This window comes from Sciurus vulgaris (assembly GCF_902686455.1).
Source record: "Sciurus vulgaris genome assembly, chromosome: 6".
In the NCBI taxonomy this organism is placed as follows: domain Eukaryota; kingdom Metazoa; phylum Chordata; class Mammalia; order Rodentia; family Sciuridae; genus Sciurus; species Sciurus vulgaris.
In genome coordinates, this window is record NC_136466.1 from 142,344,625 (window position 1) to 142,360,317 (window position 15,693).

Consider the following 15,693-nt stretch of genomic DNA (forward strand, 5'->3'; position numbering starts at 1 on the left):
ACTTGGTCACAATTTATTTATCCATTTCCTTGCTCATGGGCATCTAGGTTATTTCCAACTTTTCCTTGAACAACAATCCTCCTGTTGGCCTCTTTTTATGTTTCTTTATACACTCTGCACGCATTTCTCTACAGTTCTGCTTCTCAAGCTTTAAGCTGAATTATCTTATTACCCACAGATCTGACTTAGCAGGTCCAGGATGGTGGCTGAGAGCTCATTTTTAACAAAGCATACAACACTGTGAGAAGTGGGCTCTAGTACATATTGAGAACAGCTGGCTCACAGGGTGTGTACATCATCAACTTTCTCAGACATTATCAAACTGAACAAATTTTCACTCCAGATGAAATACTTCCATTTCTACATTCTCACCAACACTTGATCTTGTGAGAATTTTTCCAATCTGAAAGCATGAAACAATTAAGTCACATTTCCCTGATTATGATAATGATCATCTTTTCATGTTAATTATTTAAGCTTTTTTCTGTTCATATAGTATACCCATTGTTCTAATGCAGTGGTTCCAAGTGTGATCCAAGGGCCCTGAGACACATTTTGCATAGGCCTCTCCTTTTCCAATTACATATCTATGTGAGGCTAGATTATCTTCATATACTTAACTAAAACATACAGCAATAGATTGATTGCAGAAGCAGGTAGGAGAGTCCAGCTCTCTTTTCTGAAATTAAACATTAAAAAGATTTATACTCTTCTCACTAAACTTTATATTTTTCATAATTATTAATTTAGCATGTATTATTTTTTAATTAATATTTTTGAACTTTCTCAATTTTAATTCTAACACAGATATGATCCACAAACATAAAAACTCTGGGTTCTCAATTTTTCAAAGTATAAAGGGACTGGGGATGGTGATGCACACATGCAATCCCAGCTACTCAGAAGGCTTAAGCAGGAAGACCACAAGTTCCTTGAGCCCAACCTGGGCAACATAGTGTTCTCAGCCAAAAAAAAACAAAAAACAAAAAAAAACAAATAAAAGTATACAGGGGTTCACGACAAAGTTTAAGCACTGCTGTTCTAACACTCAGCTGTCCTTTCCTCACTGATTTGTAGGAGGTTCTTTTGTTTGTTTTCCAATGTATTCAGGATACTAACCTTGTCAGTTATGTGTCTTGCATTTTCTCCAGTTGGCACCTGGTCTTTTTACTTATGTGCCTACTCTTCTACAGAATCTTAGGTGTAATGCAGTCCTATTTCCTGTAACTGTTGTCCTTCCATGTCTTATTTTAAAGAAATCCTCTGTTCTGCAAAAATTATGGAGATAACCTTAAAGATTCACATTTAAATGTATCAATTTTCATATTTAGATCTTTAATATATGTAATTTATATTTTGGGAAGGGTGTAGAGTAGTACTTATTATATTTTCACTCTAAAGATAACTTCCCACAATCTGTCAAAAATTCCGCATGGAAAAAAAAAAAAAAAAAAACCCACATATGCAAGGACTTGTTTCCACATTGCATTCTCATCAGATATTCTGACCTACATTGGCACAGGTCACACATTGATTTAACTAACACCTCTTAACAATGTTCTTTGATATTGACAAATCCATGCCTCTCCCTTTTATTCTTCAAACTACCTATCTTCTTTTTTTCCCCCTCCTTTGGTAACAGAGATTGAACCCAGGGGTTTTTAATAACTGAGCCACATCCCCAGCCATTTTTTATTTTATTTAGAGACATGGTCTCTACTAAGTTGCTTATGGCCTTGCTAATTTGCTGAGACTGGCTTTGAACTCATGATCCTCCTGACTCAGGCTCCTGAGCTATTGGGATTACAGGTGTGCATCTAGAGTTGATTCTTCTTAAAAGTAATCTTCCCTCTGCAACATTAAGAAATTTTGGAGTGTGTTAAAAGGATTACTGAGTTGAGAGTCTAGGAACCTGCCATGGCAGCATCTCTAATCAGCTGTGGAGTTCATAACTCTGAGCTCAGCTTTTTCTGGAGCAAGAGATCTAACAATCATTTTTTACTTTCCTCCTACAACCCCAAGAGCCTATAATTTTGGCATTAAGTAAACATTAAGTAAATCTGAAGAAAATGCTAACTGTAATAAGTAAAATACTCCAGCATTGCAGATTATAAAAAGTGAACCTGAAACATACAAGTAGTATGTTTAGGAATTTGTCCATGGGGTCATAAGGTTCTATTTATTGTTTTATCTTGAAAGTTAGGCTAGAATCGTATCATAACACACAGCATTCTCAAGGTTTTGGGGTACTCCAGAACTTACTATTAAGAATTAATTTCAGGGACAACTTCTACAAATACTAGAGAGTAACTTCCCATCCAAAAATTCTGCAGGGTAAGACTTAAAGAAAATGAAAGCTTCTGACAAAATCCTTCAGTAGTCTTCTTATGACTGTTTCACCAGCAATCAACAGAACATGCACTCGAATGATCTGCTACAAATTCATGCACAGTGGAGCTTTTTCTTCTCTGTGACCCAAGTCAAGAATTAGCAAATCGCTTTTTTTTCCTAATTCTTGACTTTGTTCACAAAGGATATTGATCCTATTTTGAAATAGGGATAATCTAAATGGGTTTTATTAAAAGTCTGAACTTTTGCTCTATTGAAAGACTCAGGGGAAAAAGGCGAGTTCCCTTCACCCTCTTCTCCCAGAGTCAATGTATCTTCATGTCTAAGCCAAATTAAATCAAAACAGTTGCCACTGACCTTTAATGAGAGCAATGCAAAATAGATGCTCCTGTATTTTAGAATATAATTTTGTCTATACATATATTCTCGTTTTCCTCCTCAGAGGTAGATTTGGGAAGCAAATTCTTTTAAAAGTTTGTGCACATATAATTAAATGTGCATAATTCTATCTGCAAATGTTTCAATTTAAAAAGATTTAATTCATTTAAATTGGGCAGTATTTTGTATAAAACTTTTGTGTTTAAAAAGTGTTTTCATATATACTATTTTATTTCACCTTCATAATGATCCTGTATGGTAAATGGAGATAATACTATTACACTAAGAAATGTTTTGAGATAAAGAAGATGAAGAGATGGTTTATCAACATCACAACAGATTAGAAACAAAATCACAACTGATGAAGATCTTTTGAAAATTAAGGTTGATTTTTTTGTCAAGTCAAGTAACAGTGACAACTCCAATTGATACTCTCATAAAGCAAAAACAAATTAAACACCAGCATGGTCAATACAAAGGAAAGCAAAGAAGGTCTGAAGGACATTGATAGGACACTCTATGCCTTTCAAGAAATCTTTATATTTTTTTCACTGTATAATAATATGTGACTTACATGTGCTTCTATTTACTAATATTCCTATTCATAATTATGATCAACTTCATCTAGTTCATATTATAGGAAGGTAGACGGTGTTCAGATGAAGCCTGGGAGGAAAAGATCAGAAGATACAAAACTGGCTAGTATTGCCCCTGAAGAGATGGAGAAAGCTGGGGAAAGAGCAATTGCAAGGAATTAGTAATAGTAGTTAACAACAGAAAGGTTAAAAACACACACACACACACACACACAAACCACAACCCCCACAACAAAAACAAATCTTTAAATGGAAAAGAAAAAAAAAATTAAGGCTCAAATGCATATTTTTAAATCAATAAAAGAATGATCTAACTCACCAATACTTATGATGAGGCTATCAGAAAAGAAAGACCTTGCCATTCATAGTATTTTAGAGCTTAAACATATTGACATTTCATTCATTTGAAGATTTGAGGATGTAAGAATAGAAATAATCTCATGGAACAGAAAGTACACATTTTCAAGCTAGTGAGTTTAAAATTACTTTCAAAACCAATTGAAAGAATGGCCTATTTAATCCATCCTAAAATTGACTCATCACTTATTTGTACCTTGTATTTGGTTATACAGTTACAACGATTTTCTATATTCTTTTTGATTTTATATTCACAACTGCTACAGAATAGATTGCTTTGAATTTTCGGCCCTATTCAAATATCTTTCATTAAGAAAGCTTCTTTCCATTGAATGATGAAAAAAAAAAAAAAAGAAGAACATATCCTGTGTTAAGGAGTTGGTAAAATTCTGAACCATCTGCTACCTGTTACTTTCACAGACATCACCATGTCTAGGGAGAAGGTACCAAATAAGTTAATTTGCCTCCACCTTCACAATTCAAATCAGAATTGGAAAACAAAAAACAAACAAAAAAAAATGTATCTTATTGATAATTACCAAATCAAATCTTTTTTTGCAGTACTAGGGATTGAACCCAGGGATTCATGTATGCTACACAAGTGCTCTACAGCTAAGCTATATCAATAGCCCTTTTTATTTTGAGACAGGGTCTTGCTAAATTGCCCAGGCTAGCCTTCAACTTGTGACCCCCCCACTGCCTGCCTCCACCCTCCTGAGTAGTAGGGACTTCAGGTATTACACCTGGCTTTGAGATATTCTCCCCAAAACACAACTATACATATTGCGTTGGCTCCCACCCATCACTGTCCTTGAGAAGAAAAAGAACACTGTACTTGACAACTGCTTATTTTAAAATAAGCACTGGAGTTGTAGTGTCAGGTGGAAAAGAAAACTAGGATGATTTTTAAAAGATCTGAGTTTCTGACAGATTACAAATCAAAATTTAAAAGCAATGAATATAAACACATGGTGTGAAATTCACAGAATGAAACAAAAAGAAGCATTTGTATGTGTTAAAATAATTTAATTCTCCCTGTACATCTCTTTCCATGTGAGAAATCAAGGTACACACTTTAAAATATTTACCTGTTTTAAGACATTCAAGTCAATTCAGATGGCAAAAGTAGAATTCAATCACTAGTGAAATGTTTAAAAAATATATATTAAACAAAAAATGTCTTTACAAGATAAAAATAATCTTCCACAATGCAATAAATTGCAGATCACTGAAATTTTAACTCTTTAGATGATTTCAGTTCAGTTTTTGGTTTCAAAATCTAGAGACAGTTAAAAAACAAAAAGCGCGTTGGCTGAATTTCTATCTGTTTTTACGTTTCTCTTTCTTGCTTCGACTACTTGTTACACTGGTTAAAGATGAAGATGGAGGTGCTCTTGCATGACCTGTAGCTTTTAGATGATCAAAAAGTTTATTCCGGGATGGAAATTCACTATGGCAGGTTGTACAGCTGATAAGAACATCATTCTGAGAAGGGGAAAAAAAAAACATAAATAAAACCAAATGTTATCACCTCAGAGCAGTGTTTAAACATCAAATATCTTCAAAACAAAGATTTTTTTTTTTTAAAAAAGTTACCAAAACAGGTGCAACAAAGGCAAATGTTTCCGGAAGTTAAATCTCATTCACCAATACCATCAGTTCTATGGATTCTGAGATTTTCAATGGCATGCACCAGACTGGAGAAGGTATTTGTGCTTCGTAATTAATCTTCAGAATTTGATACAGTTTAGATCACAATATAAAACGGTAACTATTCTAGTATCTAATATTTCCAATGTACTTCTTATTTAGAAGGAAAAGAAATGATAGTAGTAGATATATAAATTCTGCCTTTAGCATACAAAACCATTTAGCATACAAAACACACTGCAGATTCTTTGGAGAAGGGCTCACCCAAAACACATTTTTATCTTTAGGACACTATTCTGCTTAAACAAGACCCACCAAAGAATGTGAATATGATCTTGACCTACCAGTATTTGTGGTTCAGCAGGTACTTTGACAGATTTTTTCACATCTTTGGTTTTCTTTCCTTTGGGTTTAGGAACACTAGAAAATAAATTATTCAGCATAATACAAAATAATACACCCCTTCTAACTGTCATCTTGCTTTTAAAAACAATAAAAGATGAGATGTACTTTAAAAGCTAGTTCATTAATTGTAATGGCTAATTTAATCTTCACATCTGCAGTGATCAGCTTTAAAAAGCATATCTAGAGAGTGAGAGACTCTCTGCACAGAACCAGCTCCAAGTCCCTGAGCCAGCGCGCGGCGAGCTCCGGTCCACAATTGCTTCAGGAACCAGGACAGGACAACCAGGGACTTCCCCAAGCAGCCCGGCTCCATCCAGCAGGAAGCTCCTTTCTAGGCTAGCTTCTCGGAGCAGACCGCCCAGTGAGAGCCTTTCTACACAGAGCCAGCCACAAGTCCCCACACCAGCAGAGACTTCTGACCCACAAGCAGCCTCTGGGACCAGGGCAGGGCAGCCAGAGACCTCTCCAGGCAGACCTGCCCCCTCCGGCCGCAGGCTTTTTCCACGGGGCGATCCAAGATGGCGGACTAGAGGGTGCCTGCATCTCCAGTCGCTCCAGAACCCACGATTCAAGAAGGGGAGGCATTGAGAGACTCAGACTAAAATAGAGCCACGGGGTGAGTCTCCCCCACCTGGTGAAGCTCGGCCAGGGTGGCAGGCCCAGATTTGGGCGGCTTATTAGAGTAGGGCAGGGCAGCTAGAGTCTCCCCCAGGCAGCCCTGGGCACTCTGGCGGTGGGCTCCTCCCACCTCCACGGCCTGCATCTCGCAGCAGGCCCCCCAGTGAGAACCTTTCCACACAGAGCCAGCTCCAAGCCCTGGAACCAGTAGAGGGCTAGGGGCAGCTTTCTTTGGAAGCACTGCATTATCAAGTTACTCCAAGACATCAGGCTACTAAAGGCTGGGAGGTGATACACTGGAAATCTACAGGGACACTATAAGCAGAGGAAATCTGCAATATCACAGAGTCCCACTGACATCTGACCAATAAGAGAAAACAAGGGAAGAAAATGTCCCAAACAAACCTAGATACTATATCAATAAAACCCAATGACAGCACAGCAGAAGAAATGTCTGAAAGGGAGTTCAGAATGTACATAATTAAAACAATCAGGGAAGCAAACGAGGAGATGAAAGAGCAAATGCAGGCATTAAATGATCGCACCAATCAACAGTTAAAAGAGCAAATACGGGAAGCAAGAGATCATTTCAATAAAGAGTTAGAGATACTGAAAAAAAAAAACAAACAGAAATCCTTGAAATTAAGGAAACAATAAACCAAGTTAAAAACTCCATAGAAAGCATAACCAATAGGATAGAACACCTGGAAGACAGAACCTCAGATATTGAAGACAAAATATTTAATCTTGAAAACAAAGTTGACCAAAGAGAAAAGATGGTAAGAAATCATGAACAGAATCTACAAGAATTATGGGATATCATGAAAAGGCCAAATTTAAGACTTATTGGGATTGAGGAAGGCTTAGAGAAACAAACCAAAGGAATGAACAATCTATTCAATGAAATAATATCAGAAAATTTCCCAAATCTGAAGAATGAAATGGAAAACCAAGGACAAGAGGCTTATAGGACTCCAAATATAAAACATTACAACAGACCCACACCAAGGCACATTACTATGAAAATACCTAACATACAAAATAAAGACAGAATTTTAAAGGCCGCGAGAGAAAAGAATCAAATTACATTCAGGGGGAAACCAATACGGATATCAGCAGATTTTTCAATTCAGACCCTAAAAGCTAGAAGGGCCTGGAACAACATTTTTCAAGCCCTGAAAGAAAACGGATGCCAACCAAGAATCTTATACCTAGCAAAACTTACTTTCAGATTTGATGACGAAATAAGATCCTTCCATGAAAAACAAAAGCTAAAGGAATTTACAAAAAGAAAGCTGGCATTACAGAACATTCTCAGCAAAATATTCCATGAGGAAGAGATGAAAAACAACGATGCAAATCAGCAATGGGAGGAACTAGCCTAAAGGAATAGCCAAATAAAGGACAAACCAAATCATGTCAAAAAACAAAAATGAGTCAAATGACTGGGAATACAAATCATATCACAATAATAACCCTGAATGTTAATGGCCTGAACTCATCAATCAAAAGACATAGACTGGCAGATTGGATTAAAAAGAAAAATCCAACAATATGCTGCCTGCAAGAGACTCATCTCACAGAAAGAGACACCCATAGACTAAAGGAGAAAGGATGGGAAAAAACATACCATGCACACGGACACAGCAAAAAAGCTGGAGTATCCATCCTCATTTCAGGTAATGTGGACTTCAAGCCAAAACTAGTCAGAAGGGATAAAGAAGGACATTACATACTGCTTAAGGAAATATCACAATAGACACGAGTGAAATACAAAACATAATTAGAAGCTATTTTGAAAATCTATACTCCAACAAAACAGAAAACCTCAAAGACATCAACAAGTTTCTAGAGACATACGAATTACCTAAACTGAACAAGGAGGACATACACAACTTAAATAAATCAATTTCAAGCAATGAAATAGAAGAGGTCATCAAAAGCCTACCAACAAACAAAAGTCTGGGATCAGATGGGTTCTCAGCCGAGTTCTACAAAACCTTTAAAGAAGAGCTCATTCCAATACTTCTCAAAGTATTCCATAAAATAGAAGAGGAGGGAACCCTCCCAAACTCATTCTATGAAGCCAATATCACACTGATACCTAAACCAGACAGAGACACATCGAGGAAAGAAAATTTAACACCAATATCCTTAATGAACATTGATGCAAAAATTCTCAACAAAATTTTAGCAAATCGCATACAAAAATATATTTAAAAGATAGTGCACCATGATCAAGTGGGTTTTATCCCAGGGATGCAAGGTTGGTTCAACATCCAGAAATCAATAAATGTCATTCACCATATCAGCAGACTAAAAGTTAAGAATCACATGATTATTTCAATAGATGTAGAAAAAGCATTCGATAAAATACAGCATCCCTTCATGCTCAAAACACTAGAAAAAATTGGGGTAGTGGGAACATTCCTTAACATTGCAAAGGCCATCTATGCTAAGCCCATGGCCAATATCATTCTAAATGGTGAAAAACTGAAAGCATTCCCCCTAAAAACTGGAACAAGGCAGGGATGTCCTCTTTCACCACTTCTATTCAACATTGTTCTTGAGACTCTAGCCAGAGCAATTAGACAAACGAAAGAAATTAAAGGGATACGAATTGGAAAAGAAGAATTCAAACTATCCCTGTTCGCTGATGACATGATTATATATTTAGAGGAACCTGGAAATTCCACCAGAAAGCTCTTAGAACTCATAAGTGAATTCAGTAAAGTAGCAGGTTACAAGATCAATGCTCATAAATCCAATGCATTTTTATACATAAGTGATGAATCTTCAGAAAGAGAAATTAGGAAAACTACCCCATTCACGATAGCATCAAAAAATAAAAATAAAATACTTGGGAATCAATCTCACAAAAGAGGTGAAAGACCTCTACAATGAGAACTACAGAACACTAAAGAAAGAAATTAAAGAAAACCTTAGAAGATGGAAAGATCTGCCATGTTCTTGGATAGGCAGAATTAATATTGTCAAAATGGCCATACTACCAAAAGTGCTATATAGATTCAATGCAATTCCAATTAAAATCCCAATGATGTGCCTTACAGAAATAGAGCAAGCAATTATGAAATTCATCTGGAAGAATAAGAAACCCAGAACAGCTAAAGCAATCCTCAGTAGAAAGAGCGAAGCAGGGGGTATCGCAATACCAGATCTTCAGCTCTATTACAAAGCAATAGTAACAAAAACAGCATGGTATTGGTACCAAAATAGACAGGGAGATCAATGGTACAGAATAGAGGGCATGGACACAAACCCAAATAAATACAATTTTCTCAAACTAGACAAAGGGGCCAAAAATATGCAATGGAGAAAAGATAGCCTCTTCAACAAATGGTGCTGGGAAAACTGGAAAACCATATGCAACAGAATGAAATTAAACCCCTATCTCTCACCCTGCACAAAACTCAACTCAAAATGGATGAAGGACCTCGGAATCAGACCAGAGACCCTGCATCTTATAGAAGAAAAAGTACGTCCAAACCTTCAACTTGTTGGCTTAGGACCAGACTTCCTTAACAGGACTCCCATAGCCCAAGAAATAAAAGCAAGAATCAACAACTGGGATAGATTCAAACTAAAAAGCTTTCTCTCAGCAAAGGAAGCTATCAGTAATGTGAAGAGAGAGCCCTCAGAGTGTGAGTATCTTTGCCACTCCTACTTCAGATAGAGCGCTAATTTCCAGAATCTATAAAGAACTCAAAAAACTCTACACCAATAATACAAATAATCCAATCAACAAATGGGCTAAGGAATGAACAGACACACTTCACAGAAGAAGATGTACAAGCAATCAACAGATATAAGAAAAAATGTTCAACATCTCTAGTAATAAGAGAAATGCAAATCAAAACTACCCTAAGATTTCATCTCACCCCAATTAGAATGGCGATTATCAAGAACACAAGCAACAATAGGTGTTTTCGAGGATGTGGGGAAAAAGGTACACTCATACATTGCTGGTGGGGTTGCAAATTAGTGCAGCCACTCTGGAAAGCAGTATGGAAATTCCTCAGAAAGCTTGGAATGGAACCACCATTTGACCCATCTATCCCACTCCTTGGCCTATACCCAAAGGACTTAAAATCAGCATACTACAGAGATACAGCCACATCAATGTTCATAGCTGCTCAATTCACCATATCCAGATTGTGGAACCAACCTAGATGCCCTTCAGTTGATGAATGGATAAAGAAACTGAGGCATATATATACAATGGAATATTACTCCACCATGAAGAACAATAAAATTATGGCATTTGCAGGCAAATGGATGAAATTGGAGAACATCATGCTAAGTGAGATAAGCCAATCTCAAAAAACTAAAGGACGAATGATCTCGCTGATAAGCGGATGAGGACATATAATGGGGGGTATGAGGGGTTAGCGTTAGCGTTAGCGTTAGGGTTAGGTTTAGGGTTAGGGATAAGGAGGGTGGTAAGAATGGAGGAAGGAAGGACTGTATAGAGGGAAAAGAGGGGTGGGAGGGAAGGGAAAAAAAATAACAGAATGAATCAAACAACATTGCCCTATGTAAATTTATGATTTTTAATTAAAAAAAGGGGGGGGACATGAAATAAAACAGTTAAAAAGAAAAAGCATATGTAGAGATTAAATTAAATAACAAATCTGGCACAAAGATCAAGTAATTTACTTAAAATAGTTGAAACAAAAACAAAACAATGCCCCTAAAATATCTGAACATTTATACCATGTATTTTTATAAAAAGCAAAGCACTTAATACTACACTTATTGAAGCAAGTCATCTTCATAATCAGTCAGAAGTAATAATAATCTATGACACTAAGTATGGTTCCACAAAAACATCAACTTCTTGAGCCTGGTCATTCAACAGTTCTATGGTAAAATTTTAAAAAAGACATTTTAATGAATTTTTCATAAAATTAAGATTTGTTCAATGTAGGAAATTTACTTTCATTAACAAAGGATGTCCTGATCTGGTGGGCTTTCCCCCTATATCCTTTAAACCAGAAACTGCTTGACTGAGCAGTCAGGTTCTTCCTGTTCTGCTTGAACTCCTGAATATTTCTCTATACGATCTCTTCTCTATGAACCTTAATTTATTTTATACTCTTATTCATTTGTGATAAATTTCTAGAGTAAAAATTTGGGTGCAACTACATTTATAAAATGGACTGGACAAGTTATAATGGTGAGTTATGATATTGTTTTACTTCATGGGTACACTATTGTTCAAGCAGAAACCCAGGGTCTGTATCAGGTTAAATCGCCTATACATTTAAAATATGCATATTAGGAATATAATGTAACAGCATGCACCATTCAGCCAGCTTTGGAAGCATCAAGAAAAGAACAGAATGGCATAATAGGCAATAGATGAAACAATAATTTACAAAAATCATCACAGATATGCCACAAATATGTCTAAAAAACTTGGGCGATATCCCTGACAATTTATCATATTGTACAATATCGCTACTAAGGTTAAAACATTTATTTAAAAAAATATATATACAAACACTTTTTAGTCAAGTGCTTCTGAGTAGCCACAGTGTCTGCATCACTGCAGAGAAGCAGCAGAGACCCTGTAGGAAGGTCCCATAGTTAGGCCAGTTGGAGGGTGGAGTGGTAATGAGTCTATCTCAAACCTACCATTCCTCAAGCTCCACTTCATGGCCCACTCCTCACACCCTCCAAGCAGCCCAATGGACCTGTACAGGACACTCAAATCCCAAGGCCACAGACATTCTGGGTGCCTTCAGTGACTAGTCAGACAGAAAGGGATTAACAGTCAGCTTTTCCACCTACCAACTCTTGTCCTTAGACAAGTTAACCTGAGATTCAGTACCCCCATTTGTAAAATAGGAACAAATACCCAGCATCTACTAGCTGTGTAGTTCTTTCTCCTCCATTTTCTACAGCTAGAGTACAATTATAGGCCTCATTCATGTGTTTCCCTCATTCATGCTACTCTTCATGAATTCCTCACACCCCCAAAATGTACTCCACTGCCCCATCACTTCAGCTTCAGCATTGAGCTTTTCAACTAATACTCCCACTTTACTCTTGTACTTAGTCATTAGCTATTTTTCAAGAAAACAGAAACCTAAGGCTATTTACTGTTCAAATCTTTCCTCAAGGAATAAGAAATAACTGTATTCTAGAGGAACAGAGAAGGATGGGGAGGACAAGGAAAACAGACAAGGAGAAGGAGAAGGAAAAGGACTGGATCTCTTCCCTGAGCCAGACTTTCCTCTAACCCACCACCATGGTCTCTGGCAGCACCAGGACCCCAGGGCTTCTTTGAGCAGGGAAGACCCAAGCTGCTGACTGGTGCTCTGACAACACCATGGCGCTGAACGGCATGCTATCCCAAGCATGAAGATTTACCTGGTGATGCTCCAGGGGAGTCAGGGTGGAAAAACGGACTTTGTTCTCATTTGAGTGTCAAGGACAAAATAAAAACAAGAGCAGTATAAGGAAAACTGGAACTGAGTCAGAGTGCTTGTGGTCATGTTGCTGAACTGTGAGCATAGTACTCCAGGATTCTGTTTCTAACAAGTCTGATTCGTGTGTATGTGTATGTCTTTATGTCTATATTATGTACAGTTTATACTTATTCATAGAAAGATTTTTGATATATGCAAAGCTATCCTTACTATCAATATCCAGTAATTAGAAAATAATATACAACTATGACTTACCTTTTAGCTTCACTTTTTGGATCATCACAAGCTTCAATGGTCTCTGTGACATTGGCATTTTCTTGGGGACTAACTTCTAATTCTTTGGCACTGTCTTCATTTAAGTTGACATTTTCTGGATCAACCTTTACTCCTTCTCCAGGTCCATTTTCATTGAAATTGTCGTCGTAATTCTAGGCAAGAAAATGTATATGCCATCAAAAAACAAACATATCTAATAATACTGGTTTCTTATATTATCAAATGTTATAATAAATTGATAATGTCCCATATACTCTAGTAGGAGTACATTTCAGGAAATAAAAAGGAGAAATAGGTAAGTCAAACAAAGAGTAACTCCACTTCATGGACTTTTAGAATATCTTTCTAAGATTCTCTTATATCTTATATCTTATATGTAAAAACTATTTGCAAAAATGGAAGAATTTTACATAAATGTCTAATCGCAATTTAATTAGGGATAATATTTATACTTTTCCATATTTTTCAACTGATTAGCAACAAACAACTATTATTTTTTTGCAGGGTGGTGGGGAGTACTGGGGGATTGAACTCAGGGGCACTTGTCCACTGAGCCACATTCCCAGCCCTATTTTGTATTTTAGTTAGAGACAGTGTCTTACTGAGTTGCTTTGTGCCTCACTTTTGCTGAGGCTGGCTTTGAACTTATGAACCTCCTGCCTTATCCTTCTGAGTCACTGGGATTACAGGTATGTGCTACCATGCCTGGCTGCAACTATTTTTTTTATAGTCAGGAAACAAAACACTAAAAAAAGTGTAAATATTATCCCTAATTCTACCTTTAGAGATCATACAATGAGTGTTCCCCCAAAAGCTCATGTTTGAAACAATGCAAAAGTGGATTAATCCACTGACATGGATTAACTGGGTAGTAACTATAGGCAGAGAGGACATGGTTGGAGGAAGCAGGTTATAGCTGGCATACCTTTGGATTTTATATTTTGTCTCTGGTGTGTACAATCCTCTCTGCTTCCTGATGTCAGGTCCCAATCTGCTTTCCTCCACCATGCCCTTCAGTTGATATTCTGCCTCACCTCAGGCCCAGCACTATAGAGTTGGCTGACCATGAACTAAATTTCTGAAACTGTGGGCCAAAATAAACTTCCTCCTTGAAATTTTTCTTGTTGGGTATATTGGTCAGTGACTCAAAGATAACAAAAACAGAATTTGAACTGAGAAGCAGTGTCATTGCTATGATGACCTGACCACCTGGGTTCAGAAACCTTTGTAGCTGGTTTAGGGGTGGGAGGATTTGAAAAGTTTGGAGATAAAAATACAAGGTGGAAAAGTTGTAGAATTGTTATAAGTAGGTTTATGGGCAATTCTGGTGGGAGCTGAGACCACAATGCCAATAGGACTGTGGAGAGTAAAGACTAGGCTCATGGGGTTTCAGAAAAGGAGAATTCTACTGGAAATTGAGGTCATTTATGTTATATTCTGGCAAAAAAGTTGTCTACATTTTTCCCCTGTTCTGAGACTTTATGCGGCTGAATTTAAAGGTGATGTACTAATTAATCTGGCAGAGGAAATTTCAAGGCAGAACAGCATTCAGGTAGTGGCATGGATATTGCCGGCAGCTTTTAGCCAAGTTTATTGTGATCAGGAGCAGAAAGCAGAGCAAAAAAATCTGAAAAACTTGGAGTTGGGCCAGAAAAGTGAGTACAATTGGGTTAAAGATGTTGTGGCTGTTAAGAGGCATCATAATCACTAAAGATATGGCACTTTGCATGGACACAATGGGAAATATGGCTTGAAGGCATCTTAGGAATTGGTTAGACCACACCCATTTTAGGTTCAAGGGTATAAAAGGAAAAATTCTTTTGAGAAGAAATGAGGGCACAATGATTGCAAACGGAGGCCTAGGAAGTTGTTTCACTGTGCTCAGTCACCCACACATTCAGAAGCTGCCGCAATCATAGTCCCAGGAGACTTGGATACTGCTAGAGATGGTGGGAGACTGGCATCAATCATATGGTGCTGATTCTGCAGAAATGTAAGATGCTGGAGTCAGGGGGTTATGGAGGCTTCCACTGAGATTTCAAAGGCAGGCCTGGGAAACCAGGCAAAGTATAGTGAGGTCAGAGTTTTTGCATTTTGCCCTTGAAATGCATAAGGATGTGAGAATAAGCCAAAGCTGTATGAGAACCCCCCCAGATTAAAGGATGCTAGTAACATGGTATGTCTGCCAAGGAAAGGTGCAGGAATCCAGTGGAAACAAGCCAAGAGAGAGGCCATGCTGGCAAGGGTCATGGGGTGGTGCTCTACAAGCCTTTTGGAGAAAATATCATTATGTCGTTTGCATCAAATGCTGAACGTGGAGCTACAAATCTTGTTTGCCCTGATGGATTTCAGTCTTGCTTTTGTTCCAAACCTTCTCTCTATGCTCCTCAATTCTACCTTTTGGAACAGAAATGTTTACTCTGTGCCATTATACCTGGATATATGAAATTTGCTTTTGATTTTTACAGGGGAAAGCATCTGAGAATTTGCCTTGAGTCTCAGATGAGATTTTGGATTTGGACTTTTGGGCAAGGCTGAACTGTTAAGTCTCTGGGGACTCTTGTAAATGGATTAAGTGTATTTTGCATTGTGAGATAGGCGTGGGTTTT

General features: G+C 37.4%; 1 protein-coding gene across 3 annotated transcripts in view; it reads right to left on the reverse strand.

Moving 5' to 3' along the window:
- Window positions 1–1,858: 1,858 nt before the first annotated feature.
- DNAJC21 (DnaJ heat shock protein family (Hsp40) member C21) overlaps window positions 1,859–15,693 on the reverse strand; it is a 36,247-nt gene continuing 22,412 nt past the window's right edge. The window contains exons 10-13 of one of the 3 annotated variants that reach the window (XR_013764783.1): window positions 13,064–13,236; window positions 5,675–5,750; window positions 4,769–5,165; window positions 1,859–3,456 (exon numbers count right to left, since the gene is read on the reverse strand). Coding sequence is in view for 2 of the 3 variants with exons in the window: in XM_079145753.1 (XP_079001879.1) it covers window positions 5,001–5,165; window positions 5,675–5,750; window positions 13,064–13,236 (414 nt within the window). In the remaining variant the exon portion in view is untranslated. Of the gene's footprint in view, window positions 3,457–4,394; window positions 5,166–5,276; window positions 5,409–5,674; window positions 5,751–13,063; window positions 13,237–15,693 lie in introns of those variants that run through there. The other 2 variants (XM_079145754.1, XM_079145753.1) reach the window with 2 other exon arrangements.